Genomic DNA, 16,620 nt, shown 5'->3' with positions numbered 1-16,620 from the left:
TTCTATTATATAGTTAATTTCATAGTAAAATTGTAACAACTAATAAATTAATTTTTTTCTAAAAAGTAATAATACGAGTAATTGATACATAAAATTACATACAATATTGAATTCTAATCACCATTATCAATTCACATACCACAAATACACATAAAGCAATAATAAAAACCTACCTAAATTTTAATCTGAACACCAACTGTAAACTAACTTTTCAGTGGCATATTTACAAACAATATTTTTCTTTCTCATAGATTTTTTATAAATCAGTATAAAATGGTCAAAACTAAATTTTGTTTTATTATCTTCTAAATGAAAAATGTAATTTCATTAATAATAAGCTATATGATAAACTCTAGCTTCCTTCTTTTATTTGTCAATTCGTCAATAACTTCATCGGTAGTAATATTAAAATCTGGATGAATCGATAACATGGCAAGGCCATTAAGTATTTTCTAAAACAAAATGTGATCGTCTTCTACCTTCACAGTAAGTAGACAACAATTTTCTACGAACTACAGGCTACAGCAATAGGCATTAGCCTGTGAAGTGTGTAGTATGTTTCGACTAGCACAATCAAAAACAAAATATATCATCGTACCAGGGTTTAATTAGTTTTTATAAAATATAGTTTTATGAAAACCCTCATCCCAATATTCCTCACCATAAATATGCCAAAGACTAAATTACAACCAGTTTATTATATACTTATAAATGGATATATCTCAGTAGTATATTCTGTAAAATATTAACGAAATAATTTTAAAAATTATAAAACCGATTTTCAGTAAAATGTATACACAAACAATATAAATCAAATAAAAAATAAAATTGACAAAATGATTTCAGTTGTATATCTAAGGAATGTAATCAATGTAATATTAAATTGTTGAACCTAAGAATCTTGATGACATAATCCCTGATTATTGTTTTGATTTTCAAATATTGCACTCAGATGCATGAGCCTATAAAAAAAAATCATAATAATTAATTACAAAAAAAAAATCTTAAAGCAAAACTAAAATTATTTTCCAAATTTTATTCTACATATCAAGGTTAATTTTTTATAACATTATTTTCAAAATATTATGAAAATACAAAAATAATGAAATATATATCGCACCCCCGCCGCTTAAGAAGTGACATAACTGAAAAAATATTTTTTAAGATATGACACTTTTGATAATATTGTTTCAGTTAAATTGATATATTATTAAAAGTGATATTTGTGCCATCTATTTGAAAAAATAGGAATAAACTTATGAAATTTTATGTACAATACAAATATATCCAATATGATATTTATACAGCATCTATCATCACCATCAGCAGTGTATATAGGTTTTCATTTCGGAGGGAACCGATTATGTATTTAATTTTTGGGTGGAAGGGAAGGAGGGAGCACACTATTACGAAAAAATTACTTTAACACTATAAGACTTCTCGACTGTCTTAATACCATCAGAGAAATAAGAAACTCAATTTTTTTAATGATTTATTATATTTTAAAAGTTTAAAAACTACATTGTAATAAACAAATATTTTATTAGAGTCACTCAAAATTCAGCACATATTTTCTTAAAAGAATAAATATATTTTATAAATATAAAATTTTAAATTATCGCATAAGCAATATTTTGTGTCACGACAAATTTTCGGAAACCCCCAGCATTAAGACATATCCATGTTAAAAATAACAATCTTTAACAACGGTGTTTTTAATTTCGGAGGGGGTTCGGGCCCTCTCGGCTCCCCTCCATAAATATGCCCCTGTCTACCATAATAAGCTGGAAAATCATCCACATCCACTGAAGATGCCTAGAAAAATAGAGGTAGTCATTAACAGACTACACATCGGACACACAAAAATCTCCCACAGCTATATAATAAACCATGAAGAACCCCCATTGTGCAATACGTGTGGAGTTCAGGTTAGTATCAAGCACATTCTAACGGAATGCCTATTCTACGAATCCTACAGGAAAAAAGCCAATCCTCCAGAATATATTCACTCATCACTCAGCAACTGTCAAGAATCCTCAAAATCCCTCATCAAATTCATCACATCCGCAAAATTATTAACCTATATTTAAACCAAAACAATGTATATAAAATTAAACCTATAATTTTTCAAATCACATAACTATGTAACAAAAATTCTTCTTGTAATTCCCAATGGCCTATATTGCCGAGGGTTAAATTAAATAAAAAAAAAAAAAAATATAAATCAATTATTCTTATTTTGTTATACTAATTTTCAGTGAAATAATTAATCATATATGTTGTAATAATGTAAAAAATTTCTTAAGTGTAACTAATATTTTATTGATTTACAAGAAAAATTTTAAGTTCTTAACAAATCAAAACATTTTTTTTTTTATGGCCTTTGGAAAATAATATTAGTCACCAAGTGGCGGACGCAGGGAAGGATTTTGGTGGTTCAACCCCCCCCCCCCCGAAATGAATGGATGATTAATTTTAAACGTAGTTATCCTACCTTACGTACCTCAAAAAAAATTAATTGTTCAAAATACGATTAAAATATGTTAGAAATAAATTGTTATATTAAGAGAAGTGAATTTGTAATTTTCTAAACGTTCTAAAAGTTATTGGTACTTAAAACTCAAAATTTTGAAATTCTATGATGGCAATATTTCGTAAAAATAATGCGTGTTTGTAAGTCGCTTATTATCAGTTAGTAAAAATAAGTAAATATAGGTAATCAATATAAGTAATATTATTTATAATGGTACATTATGATTGATGGATTTTCCTAAATTCTGTGTTGTATAGTCATGTGATAACAATCGACAATAGTCAATTTATAATCAATAGTAAATTATTTCAAAATAACGGCGTCAAGTCTCAGGGGCAGCAGAATATTTTAGCAAAATTAATTTTAAAAATGATGTACCAAATGAAAAAAAAATAAAACAATAAAAGAAAGAAAATAGTATGTTTTATTATGTTATAATTGTTTTAAATTGTTAATTGAAAAAAGTATTAAACGATTTTCATTTATAAGTTATATTTTAATAATAAAGAATCCCCATTATGGACGAAATAGTATGTGTTATATTATTGTTATTATTATTATTTTTTTTTTTTTTGGTGGGGGGGCTAATAAAATAATATGCCAAGGTGCGCCAAATTTTTAAATACGGGCCTGACGATAATTATTCTTATTTTTTCAACCCCCCCCCCAAAAAAAAATTTTTTTCTGCGTCCGCCCATATAGTCATACTTGCTAAATATTTAAATACTTTTTCTGTATTTTAAATACATTTTAAATATTTTTGGACAAAAGTATTTCAAGTATATTTCAAATACTTTTTATTATATTTTGTATTTAAAAATATTAAATACAAAATTTTTAATTTGGTTTATCGATTATGAAGAAATTGCTTGTTGTCGATTATGAATGTTATTATCGACAAACAATATTTAAAGATACTATGAGAAAAATTATATTGATGAAAATATTTAAAATACTAATAAAAATGGTGATGAGACATCTTCATTTTTTTCTTGGTCCAAAATTCATTCAAATTCTAACATTTCCATTGAAAATGAAATATCAAGTTTTTTGAATAAAAGCTCTACGAAGAATTTATTGGTCTTAGAAGACACACCTAACATTAAAAAAGTTTTTATAGAACACAACACTCCGTTACCAAGCAGTGCTTCTGTAAAAATAATTTTTAGTGTAAGCTATGCTATACTCACAAAACGTAGAGAGCGAATAACTGATGACCATTTTGAAAAAATGTTTCTTAAATGTAATAAATTTTAAAATAGTATAACTGTATAAATTTTAAATTATCACATCACTTAAATATAATTACATTTACAATTTTTAAGAATAAAAGAATTCTGTATAAACCTAAAATTATTTATTACAGACAATAAAAAAAAATAAAAATATATTTAAAAATATTTGAAATACTTTTTGAATACATTTGTATTTGTACTTAAATAATTATTAGCAAAGGTATTTAAATAAATATTTTAATACTTTTAACAAATTACCTCAATATCTGGTGTAGGATATAAACCAAAGCATAAAGGACATTGAGATTGAGGTGATAATTTGTCATTTTGAATTTCATTCTCAGAGTTTGATTCCGAGAGTGATAGTCGATTTCTTAATGGAATATTATTGATACTATTTTTCACAGTTCTCAATTGTTTATTTGTAAGTTCCTTAAAGAAAAATAAAATTAAAATACTTATTTTAAAATACATTAATAAGAAATAAAAAATTATTAAACCTCTATAACCTTAATTAAAGATTTCCTTATTAGTTTTGGAAACATATAATCATAGAAGATGACAAATATACATAATACCATTCAAATTAATACATTTTTAAAGGAAAAAAAATTCTAATTTTTTACAAAATTAATTACATATTAATTAAAAACGCTAAATTTACTTGATCTTGTATGCAGTGTAATCCTTCATCTGATCTCTTACTGTCGTATTGATTATGATAATCAGTAGGGGAACTTTGATCCGAAATATCTGAAAGTGCTGAATGAGTATGAATATCAGATGTTGAAGATGAAGCTGTATCTACTTTACTATATTTATTTTTTTTTTTTCTACTCTTAGGCGATATACTTCTTTTAGTATTTTCTTTTTTACCTAAGTTGTTAATGTTATTAGAATAAGATGGTTTTGAATAAATTTGAAAATCATTTATAGATGTTTTATCAGACAAACTTTTGTCGTCTATTGTATTATCAGTTTTGAAGTTGACATTTTTCAACATATCGGCAATGATATCAGGTGAATTATTTATTTTACTTTTCTGAATTTTATTATTAAATATGATATCATTAACATTGGCATTAATTGGTAATAAACTTTGACTAGAGTAAAATGTACTAGTTTGCGGTACCACTAAATTAACTTTACAATAACCGTTAATCACACCCAAAACGGATATTAGGTAATCATCACTTTCAGATAATTCTTCTTCCTGCATAATTTTATTATTTAATGACTTTTTTCTATGAGTCATTGCAAATCATGAAATCTGAAAAAATAAATATATTTTCTTATTAAGTTGGACCATGCTTTTAAGAGTATTTATAATTTTTATACTTTAGCAAGGCTATGTACTTTTTAAAATTTTTAAAAAAAAAAGACACTTGATTTTTGATAGCTTATAATTAAAGGTTTAACTGAATCTATGATTTCAGAAACATCACGAGTGCATTGAGTGTAAAAACAAACTAGTAGTATACATTTTTACTAATATCTCAATTTCATAAAATATGTGACTCAGGATGTATCTATAATCATCAATTCAATTGAAGTCATTCCTTCAATACCTTTTCTAACTAGTGTGATTTATTAGTACCAACTAATGAAATAATAAACATTTATTTGAACTCAAGAAGAAAATTATTTGTTAATTACTGAATATGACAATTTTTAGAGAGTAAATGATATTTCTAAAAATATCTCCAACTCACCTTTTTATTTTTTATACACAGAATAACTTTTCTTGTAAAAATTATAAACAATTTAGCAAGTAAAAATAACAAAATATGAAATAGTGAAGTTATTTGATAAACAGAATATTTTATTTACTATTTATCAGTAAGTAAGGTTGTTATCACTATAATAACAGATTGCATTTCATCTACAAATTGTAATTCCAATTTATACAGAAATTTTAAATAATTTTAAACAATTATTTCAATAATTATCTTATTGTTTTTATTAAAATGTAATATTTTAATTTTATTCAACTATTTATTAATATATCTTGCGGTATTCCTCAGATATAGATAATAATATTTATATTTATAATATAATATTAATATCTATATCTGTGAAAATCATATGATATTATATCAGAAAAATGTGTAAAATAAAGTGATAAAGTTATCACAATATTGGCTAGAGCGATTAGGTCATCTAGATGGCTATAATGATCATTGAACACACTGAATAACGAATATCATTTTTATGTACTTCCGTTTTACTTTGTCGTTATGTAGTTGCAGTTACAGATAATCGCCATTCTCGAGTTCTTATGCAATAACGTATAAATAATTGTAAAAATTATTATAAACTATAATTATTTTAAATTTGTATTGTTATAAAATCATTATAACTATTGAAATATCAAAAAAAAATTAATTTTTTAAATTATAATCATTTATATTTACCTATTTATTTTTTGTAAAACGATCATAATATGTTTTTAGGTAATTCTGTAATTCACAAAGGATTGTTGTGTGTCCGAAGTAAAAATTTATTATACATCTAATTTGTGATCATTAAACTTAACTCATATTTTATAAATTATTTTTTCGTGGTTTTTGAATCGATATAGATTTATCAATAGCATCTAAAATGCATTCAATTGCTCAATATCAAACATTGAAAATTGATAGTCCTAAAGAATTTGTTTTTAATGTACAATTAAATAGACCTGACAAAGCAAATGCAATGAACACTCCTATGTGGTTGTAAGTAAAATTATTAACATTTTTATCATTTAGTTATTTTAGTTAAATACTGGTTTTATTGTTCTATAAAATAAAACTAGTATTTTTATTCCATTATAATCTGAAAATAGTTATTATATATATATATGTATGTATATATAGTAGGTACATAGTAAATTTACCAAATAATTCAAAGATCGCTAATAAATACTTAAAAACTATTAAGGTTAATAATATTAATAAATAAAAATAATAGCATGTCATCTTGAACTTTTATTACTTAATCTATAATAATGTTTATAATAAGAGAATATAATAAAGTTTATAATGACCATTTAAGAAGTTTGTTAAGAGAAGCTATCTATTAGTGATACTTCTGCAATCTTTGACTAATTTATTTATTTTCATACAAATAATAGTAATATACGAAAAAACAATACTTTTTTAAATATAAATAATTACTGCTTTTTTTTCAGGTAATATATAATATAAAATAAAATAATATTTAGCAATTATTGAGTTTATATTTATTATTTATAAGAAGTAGATTCTCATGATAATTTATTTTATCAAAATACATTTAGGGAAATTGGAAAATGTTTTAATGAGTTACATGAAAACCCTGATTGTCGAGCCATTGTTCTTTCAGCTGAAGGAAAATATTTTACTTCAGGTAAATATGTATATAATTTAAATTTAAAATTATATTTTTATTTAAATTTTATGATTGATATAAATTATTATAATATAAATAACACTTTCTCCAACATTTTTTTTGATTCATTTAAATAATAAATTTATTAAATATTAAATTAATAAATAAATAAATTTTTGTCATAATCTTATACTCGTAAATAATTATACGCTAGACAAATTAGATCTAAACTCGTTGACTTCATTTTGTAAACGGTACAAACAGTTTGAAACTTTTTAGTTTTAAATTTAATTTTTACTTTTAATGCTAAAATGTTAATTTTAGAATTAAATACTAATTATAGTTTCTTGAATATAAATTTAAATTGATAAAACAATTATATATTTTTACTTTTAAATAGGAATCGATTTATTTGATATTATGACTCTTGGAGAAGAATTAGCAAACCATGATGACATTGCTAGAAAAATTAAAGTATTGCGGAAATTCATTAAAACATATCAAGATTGTATTACTGCAATTGAAAAAGTAAATAAAATTATTTTATTTAATATTATGATTTGCAGATACACTGTAACTGCATAGTTTTCTTTAAAGTATAATTATATTAAAGAATAATGACTTATAAAACTTTATAGCTGACTTCAACTAACTAAAAAATGATTGCGTATTTTAAAATTGGTGCTTAAATTCTGTTTTAAAATAAAGTGTATACATAATTACTTATTAAAATTCTACAAAATAACTACATATTTTCATAATTATAGATAATAATAACAATTTTTTAGTGTGATAAACCAGTCTTGGCAGCTATTCATAATGCATGTATTGGCGGTGGTGTTGATCTAGTTTCAACTACAGATATGCGATACTGTACAAAAGATGCATGGTTTCAACTAAAAGAAACTGAAATTGGTAAAAATGTTTAAATAATTATACCTTAATTGCTAAATTATTATAAAAATAATTATAGGATCAAATCAACAAATATTTTCAATTTTAACTTAAAAAAACTAAGGAAAAGTTATTTTGAAAAAAAAGCAAAATATACAAATAAATAAAAAAAAGTTGAAATTTGTTAAAAAAATGTATTTAATTGTTTATTATTAATATATATATTTTTTATTAGGAATGGCTGCTGATGTTGGTACATTACAAAGAATGCAAAAAATTATAGGAAGTACTAGTACATTTAATGAATTAGCATTTACTGCTCGTAAATTTAATTCTTCTGAAGCCAAAAATATTGGTTTTGTGAGTCAAGTTTATGATACCAAAGAGAGGTAGATTTAAATATTTAATAATATTATTTTTAAAATAGTAATAGTTAAAATTATCAACTAAATTGTAGTATATGGTCTAATTTGTTTTTAGCTTACTTGAAAATGTTATGAATATTGCTTCAGATATAGCTAATAAAAGTCCAGTTGGTATTCAAATGACTAAAAGAAGCGTAATATACTCACGTGATCATACAGTTCAAGAGGGATTAGATCATATTGTAAGTTAACTAATAATAAAATATAATTTCCGAGTAAATATAAATAGCTATCCTATTCTTTCTTTTTTTTTTAATTAAACTTGATTTTAATCCAAATATATTAACTACCAAATTAAAAATTAATTCAATAATTTTAAGTACCATTTCTCTTGTTGTTATCATATTTTATCTTGGCATGTAACTTTCTACGAAAATGTATACACACAAAAAAAATATTGGAGAGTATGTATTATTTCTGTTATTGTATATTAAGTATATCTTCACAATAAAACTATAAAACTATTATAGATGGAAACTTACAAGTAGTAAATATCCTTGTTAAAATATTTTTATTCAATATTAATAATCTATGAGAACTTTTTAAAGTTATAAAGTCAAATCTTACTTTATTTTACTTATATAATTCAACAAATAATCCTAAAGCATATTTCAATCAGCTTTTTCTTTATTGTTAAATAAATTTATGAACTTAATAAATATAATGCATGTATCCATTTTTTAATTTAATTTAATTTACAGGCAGATTGGAATCAAATATTATTACAAAGTGAAGATTTTATTAAAGCGGCAATGGCTGCAGCAACAAAAGATAAAAAACCTACATTTTCTAAATTATGATTTATAAAAAAATATATATATTTGTTACATACTCATATTATAACTTTATATATTTTATTTTATTTTATTATTTTTGTTTATAAATATTTAATATAACATTATGCAAATACTAATTTCTGTCGTAGTTAATCTTCCTCACTTCCAAAGAACTTATTTAAATAATATATAACCATCTACATTCCAAGAACAGAAACTATTGAAGAGGAACTATGAAAGCCGCAAAATTGTCTATATAAGCCTGAGAAGAAGAAGATGTACATTATAAGGCAGCGTTGCTTAACTTGTAGTCCATAAATGTTTTAAAAAAATTTTATACTGTAAACATCTAAATACAATAAAAAATAGATGTTACTACTATCTATATACTGTAAACATATCAATACACTGTATAACAAGTTAGTACACTTATGTGGTAAGATACATTTCTATTTTTAGCCAGGAGAATAAAAAAAGTTGGACAACGTACTTCTATGGTAAAGTTTTCGCATTTAAAGAGTATAAATTTCATCTTTTATATGCACTTAAAAGAAAAAACTTCTGTAAACATTAATATGAGATATTAATACAAAATAGATAATTTATTTATAACTGCCTAAGCAAATTAAAAATGAAAGATAATGTAAATGATATCACGTTATCAGACAACAGTATTAAACCAGAAGGTTTTGATTGATTGATAATTATACCTTTTTTTTACAGCACTTAATGCATCAGCTTTGATTATTAAATATTTCTATCTGTTTTTAACAATTAAATCACTTCGATTGCTCTATTATAACCTAATAGTAATATTAAAATAGAAATAATATCAAAGTTTATGGCATGTCACTTGGCTAAAGTCAATTTGATTGATCGATGTATAATTAATTGACCTACATATCAAAATGTTGTCGGACTTCAATGAAATATTCAAATACTAAACTGTATGGAATTATAAAAACAAACAATTATATTTCTTATATAATTTACCACAAGTTAAAAGTTTAAAATCGTGTTGAAAAATAAAAATTGTATTGCGTAAAAATCACTAAATCATCAAAAATTAATTGCCTACACAAAGTGTCACAGTGTAATACGAATATTTTATTCACGGTAATGTGGTCACACATACAATTATTCACGTTTTTATTTTCATCGCCTCAAATATATATATCGTTCAAGTCATTCACGATAACATTTTGGATATAATGATGTGTATGATGTATGATTATTGCTAAATCGATTTCGTTAGGAGTAATCATTTTTCAATTAATCGAAACTTCAACAGCGAGTGTGCAGTCCACGATCAAGTGAAAGCGATCATATTTCGCCGTGACCACGGATTTTCTTGACCTTCGCATACGTTGAATGCGTGCTCTTGCTCCAAAAATCAGAACAGAGGAAACTACCTAAGTAGGTAGACTTCTTCGGAGAAACGGTTCGTAAACAAGTAACAAGTTTGGTTCAGACGTCAAATCTTTACGAGTAAAATACGTTGATAGAACGTTTTTAAATAGGTTATCGTATTGTTGTTGTGACAAGCGAATAATTCGCATAAAGTATATTTGTATAATATACAAATAATTAATAAAATTAATTAAAATAATAAATTAATTAATAAAAATCATATTATGATTAACTTATTGCTAAAAATATTTCAAAATACAGAATGTATAAGTTTGATACTAAGCTGTTGATTTATCGAAATATTTTAAAACTTAAACAATACCTACATATTAAAAATATGTAAATTTTTTTTTCAAGATTAACTAGAACAACGTGATGAGAATGCCGTGAGGGTGACAGTAATGTATTATTGCAGCAAATAAACCTAATGGGTATAATGATAGTATATTATATAATACTTATACTACTCGCCTACAAAAATTATTTATTTTTTCGTTGTAGAAAAGATTTAATGCCATGTTATCGATCCATCCAGAGTTATAAATTATCAAGCTCGTAGAATGATTGATGATAATTGATGATGGTAGAAAAGGGAAATCGAATTTTTTTTATGTTTACATTTAGTGTGTAGCGCAATATAATTTAAAAAGAATTCTTCCAGACAACCCAAAATAATCCATCGCAAATGAAGGCCACTGAGCACTGGATTGTTTAACATTAATTTACGATTGTTTTCTGCGATCGATAAATATTTTAATAAAACTGTAAACATCATATTATATCATAGGTAACTTAATGAGTAAAGATATTAAAAATGTTAAATATTCATCAATAAATACAAGAAAAACAGCACATCTCATGTACGAATATATGGTGTTAAATCCCATATACAAGCTAAAATTGTAATCTAACATTATAAATATTAATAAAATGTTTTAAGAGGATGCTATTCCGTATGTGTTGTCTCCGTTTGACATACGTACAATATACCAAATTTACGTTTAATAGTTCAAATGTAGCGATGTCAGTTTTAATATTAGAGTAAACTGACTTATCATCAAACTTTTAGGGAAAAAAAATTTTCTGTGTTTTGTTGGTTGGTTTTTTTCGATATTTTAATTTTTAAATCTGTAATAAGGTTCTATATAAAATATTACAATTAAAAAAAAACTCAAAATTTTACTAAAAAATTAAAATATTGAAAAAAACCAACCAACAAAACACAGATAATGTTTATCTCTTAAAGTTTGATTATAAGTCAGTTTACTCTAATATCACTACATTTGAACTATTAAACATAAATTTGATATATTATGCGTGTGTCAAACGGAGACAACACATGGCGTCCTCTTAATATACGAATAGAGGACATCAACCGTAACACTGAACTCAGTGACGTCCTTAGACCTTTTTATAGAGGGAAGGGTGAACTTCATACATGTATTCACATTTATGTATTTCAATAGTATGATGTAAATAATAAATAATAAATTTCGAAAAAATAAAATTACCATGGGGGGCAGATGCTCCATTCCCCCTCCTGAGGATGACCCTGCCCAAACTCCGTCATAATGTAAAACTTTAATCTAGTGTAATCTAAATTATACATTAATTTAATATTATTGTAATTTTACACTTTCTCAAACTGTTGAAAATATTTAAAAATTAAAAAAAACCACTATACAATATGATAGACCAATAGCTTTTAGTCTCATTTATGTAATACTTATATGTATTATTATTAAAAGGCTCATAAGCCTTTTTTTCAAAATTCGTCATAACTACATTATAGTGTCTAATAATAAAAACAAAAATAGCTATTTTTTAAAATTGATTGACAGAATGTATACTTTTTCCGTTATAAAATTCGTTATAGTTGATGTGCATAAAAGTATATACGCTTTTTTATAGTATTTACAGTTATTTCTCGGAAGATAAGCAGTTCATTTTAATTGCAATTTGTAATGAATTAATAAAAATATTTTACATACTTATATTTAAAATAACGAGATTAATTGTTCTCGGAAATTTTAACTGTTAGAACATAAATTACTAAAAAAAATTTCTTAATTGTTGGTATTAAAATAAATATTCATATTTAAATAAGTATCGGTAAAAAATAACAAAATATAAAAAAATGTACATGAAATTCAAAAATAATTTATTCAGAAGTTATATTTATTATTAAAGATATTCTACACAATATTTTTAATTTTTCATTTATCGAGTTCACAATTAATTATAAAAACTATGAATAATATGAACAAACTAACTTTTAGTAAATTTTAAATGAATTATAATTTATAGACGCACACGTTAATTAACACGCCATATAAATACTTTTTGATATTGTAATTGATAAAAGTGTTCTAAAATTATCCATAGATTTCTCCTTTGATGCTTTTATCGTGTTTACTAGAAAATATATTTGGTTACATGTATTATTTAATTTTTAAGGCTTATTGTTAATCTTTAAAATAATATTAACCCATGTGAACCTTATATAAATAAATATATTGATTTATGAGTACATTAAAATTATATTTTTATCATCTAAAATTAGTTTAATTTTTTCCTGGTTGATAAATTTAAAGTAGACATTGGTTTTATTTGATTATACCGGTTTTTACTTACCCATTGGTACTTATGTAATTTTAATTATGTATGACACTATAAACATTAAGTACTTGAATCCTTTTCAGTTTTAACTCGACTATAAAAATATAATGACTTCGTAGTCACTACTTATATTTTATAAACCGCATTTAGTTATACCATTTATTAATTAATTTACATATTACTTTCTTATTTCATAACGAAAAAATGCGTGTATAGATCATGCTTTCATAAATACCGTTTTACTATTATCATTATCATAAAATGTGATTGAAATACTATTTTAGCTCTACAACCAAATATGTAATGTTATTTTAATACAATATATTCACATTTTATACTAGGTAGTAATTAAGTATATGCGCTATAGAGAACGGGTTCAAATGTAGAGAAATTTGAACAAAATTTGAGCTTTTTAATAAAACGTATAACTAATAATGGGTTATGACAAATTTTTAATTTTGAATGAAATTAAAAGAAAACAATTCAATCTATATTATATTATGTTCTTCTCGATGCTATCAGGTACATTTAATCTGTTACTTTCGAAGCTTTTGAAATACTTTAAATGTCTTTCAGGAAAAAATAATTAAATAACTATCTCTTGTCTCACGGTTTTAAATATCTTCATCAATACATTAGTGATAGTTACTTTTTTACAGTTCTATCAAATATATACAATGTCATAGTTTGGAAAATGAAGCATGACTCAGTCTTATTTTGTCAGGCGCACATAAAATATGTGTGTTACAATATATTTAGGTCACCAACTTATTGTTCATACAAAATATATTTTTTAGAAATACTTCTGTATTTTTCAGCATTATATATCTATACCGTCAAGAGTAATCACAAATTCGATTCGTCCAATAATCAAAAGCCATGAATGATAAACAAATTTATCAATATCGGAATAAAAGACTTAATAAATAATTCTAAATCCAGCCTATATATATATATATATATATATAAACCTATATTTGACTAATTATGTATATTGCAAAAACTCAAGAAAGTTACTGTAAGTAAGAAAGGAATCGAAACCGGCATATTCATTTATTATAATAATATTTTTAAATAATACTCTTAATTTAATGTATTTTTCTCCTAAGTAAATAAATATTTTAACATATTAGTTTAAACAATTTTATGAAGTATTAAGTATAATCTTTACAAAATATTTCGTATGTTGAGTGACAAGACAATTCATTAAAATGTAAATGAAAGTATTTATTGTATTATTTGTACTTAAAGCAATAATTATCAAATTGTAGTCACGAATAGTGGAATTAGATTAATCTTTTATCACTCTATAGTTTATGGTTTACACGATTAAAATTATTATTTAGAGATCATAAGAATCATAATAACACCTAAATCAACCATCATCATCATTCAGAAGGACATTGCGATTGATTGTTGTACTGACATATTTGTATACAACACGTAAAACATAAACAAGCTACGCTCAAGTAGCTATACCGTGACATTGTCTTTGTACACGTAGAGATGAGGTTAAATAGTAGTAAACAATGTAAAATGTTAATGCTGGTATTATTTTGATCAACTATATACAATATGCATAAAAATAATAATTTAACATAATTTAATTTCTGGATTTTAGGAATTATCCGGTTATTTTTTAGTTCGAATACCTGTGTATTTAATTAAAGTCCCCAATTACAAATTAATATTTGAATCGATTATTGCAGAAACATCACGATGAGTCACATATTTTATAAAATTGAGATATTAGTAAAAACGTATATTATTCATGCGTTGAATCTAAAAACGACTTTAGATATACTTTTTTTATCAAACAAATATCAAACCAATAATTAATGTTTTTACACTCAACACATAGAAACACATGACTAGTATACGTTTTTACTAATCTCTTAGTTTCATAAAATATGAGACTCGTGACGTTTCTGCAATCATCGATTAATTTACATTATACACTCTTTCCGTTTTTCGATATTTAATTAAGTTGTATCCGATGATAATATTGAACAGTTATACAGTTTGAACTGCTGTGAATCTGGTACATAGGTTAGTTATTTTATTGTATGTAATACTCATATAATACACAATACACTTAATAAAACAAAATATATTTTTAATGGTAGAAAAAAATGAAGTTTGAAAGCGAGTTTATAATATGTATTGTATATTAGTGGTCGAAAAATGTGTATTGTGTTTGGATATTTATTGTGGTTACTAAAAGTTATTATTATGGTTTCCTTATTCTTTCTCCGTTAATTATATTTTTGTTATTATTTGAGATTGCCACGTGCAACGGTAGTCACTATTCTAGAAGGACATTTCGATTAGTTCTGGTTTTTTTTTTTATTCGCACTTTCACTTCAGCGGCAACAGTTGTATTGTACGCAGTTCATTCTAAATACACATCAGTGCGATACAAACAATCGTAACGTTAAGACATTTAATAGTATATTTATATTTAGGCAGTACATTCTGATTTTATTTGTGTTAACATATTTATTTTATGTTCAATCGATTTTCAGAGTTCACATTATCAATTTAAAAGATATTATATTATCATAAATATGGCTACAAGTATGTTGGTAAATCCGTGGTCTACGAGCCCATCAAGTTTTCGATACGACCAAAGGCATTACAAAAAAGACTCAAGATTTGTAATGGATTTGTACACTTTGACTTATGATTCTCATGAGAGTCTAGACTGTCATGGTGTTCTTAACAATAATGTAAGTTTTTCATATTTAACTTTATTAAATGTTTACCATAGGTACCAATAATAATTTATGCTGCACACAGCATATATGTGTAGTCGTTTAATCGACTCATGTAGTCCATTGTATTCAGACATCCATATTCTGTACATCAATATATGTATTACTTACTCGTACATAACATAAATGTACGCACTAAATATGTATATATGTAAATGATTTTCGGAAACTAAATATTTAAAAATAATTACTGATTTTAAATTCACTGACATTTTGTATGTATTTGAAAATCAACATAAAAACGAATGGCACAGTTGATAAAAAAAAAAAGTTGCCATAGAGTTATGTGCTGTATTAATAATTATAAATATCTTATATCTATATATATATATATATATATATATATATATTGATATCGTTGTAATTTATATCTATTTCTATGACAAAAAATCGTTTTTTCTGGAGCTTAAATGTTATGCCTATTCTCCTAAATATCTTCATTATATCTAATAATATAATGATTACTTGTACACTTATTATTAGTAAATAATAAATAGAAACAACAAATAACCATATTTATCTTTTAGTTTATATTATTATAATTTACTAACATAAATATAGTATTTTGGTTAATATACCACATCATTAATAATTTTGAAAACA

General features: G+C 24.1%; 2 protein-coding genes across 4 annotated transcripts; one reads left to right on the top strand and one right to left on the bottom strand.

The window, feature by feature from the left end:
• Positions 1-765: 765 nt before the first annotated feature.
• On the bottom strand, positions 766-5,521 carry LOC112692203. The gene is made up of 4 exons (XM_025566796.1): positions 5,481-5,521; positions 4,433-5,038; positions 4,027-4,200; positions 766-962 (listed from the first exon to the last, which is right to left on the bottom strand). Exons 2-4 carry the CDS (start codon positions 5,021-5,023, stop codon positions 936-938), a joined length of 792 nt encoding a protein of 263 aa, XP_025422581.1. The 5' UTR covers positions 5,024-5,038; positions 5,481-5,521; the 3' UTR covers positions 766-935.
• A 403-nt stretch (positions 5,522-5,924) lies between these two features.
• Positions 5,925-9,281, top strand: LOC112692219 (delta(3,5)-Delta(2,4)-dienoyl-CoA isomerase, mitochondrial). 3 transcript variants are annotated; one of them, XM_025566828.1, is made up of 9 exons: positions 5,925-6,056; positions 6,222-6,260; positions 6,350-6,485; positions 7,049-7,137; positions 7,520-7,647; positions 7,908-8,034; positions 8,249-8,402; positions 8,494-8,620; positions 9,140-9,280. In XM_025566828.1, exons 3-9 carry the CDS (start codon positions 6,370-6,372, stop codon positions 9,236-9,238), a joined length of 840 nt encoding a protein of 279 aa, XP_025422613.1. In that variant the 5' UTR covers positions 5,925-6,056; positions 6,222-6,260; positions 6,350-6,369; the 3' UTR covers positions 9,239-9,280. The 3 variants fall into 3 exon arrangements, with proteins under 3 accessions (XP_025422613.1, XP_025422612.1, XP_025422611.1); XM_025566827.1 differs by having other exon boundaries at positions 5,925-6,068; XM_025566826.1 differs by lacking the exon at positions 5,925-6,056 and having other exon boundaries at positions 6,146-6,260; positions 9,140-9,281.
• The last annotated feature ends 7,339 nt before the right edge of the window (positions 9,282-16,620 follow it).

Source organism: Sipha flava, unplaced genomic scaffold (assembly GCF_003268045.1).
Source record: "Sipha flava isolate LNK unplaced genomic scaffold, YSA_version1 71_pilon_pilon, whole genome shotgun sequence".
In the NCBI taxonomy this organism is placed as follows: domain Eukaryota; kingdom Metazoa; phylum Arthropoda; class Insecta; order Hemiptera; family Aphididae; genus Sipha; species Sipha flava.
Note: the sequence above shows the minus strand (reverse complement) of the source record. Positions and strands in the feature narration are given on the sequence as shown.

Bases quoted from the DNA above. Each gene is read 5' to 3' on its own strand.
- LOC112692203 (XM_025566796.1), bottom strand. From the start codon at position 5,023: ATGACTCATAGAAAAAAGTCATTAAATAATAAAATTATGCAGGAAGAA. The intron at 4,201-4,432 runs GTAAATTTAGCG...TTTTTCTTTAAG, and splicing joins TACACTGCATACAAGATCAA to GAACTTACAAATAAACAATT. The intron at 963-4,026 runs GTAATTTGTTAA...TTTTTTTTATAG, and splicing joins ATCCTACACCAGATATTGAG to GCTCATGCATCTGAGTGCAA.
- LOC112692219 (XM_025566826.1), top strand. From the start codon at position 6,212: ATGTTTTTAGGTAATTCTGTAATTCACAAAGGATTGTTGTGTGTCCGA. The intron at 6,486-7,048 runs GTAAGTAAAATT...AAATACATTTAG, and splicing joins ATGAACACTCCTATGTGGTT to GGAAATTGGAAAATGTTTTA. The intron at 8,035-8,248 runs GTAAAAATGTTT...ATTTTTTATTAG, and splicing joins ACTAAAAGAAACTGAAATTG to GAATGGCTGCTGATGTTGGT.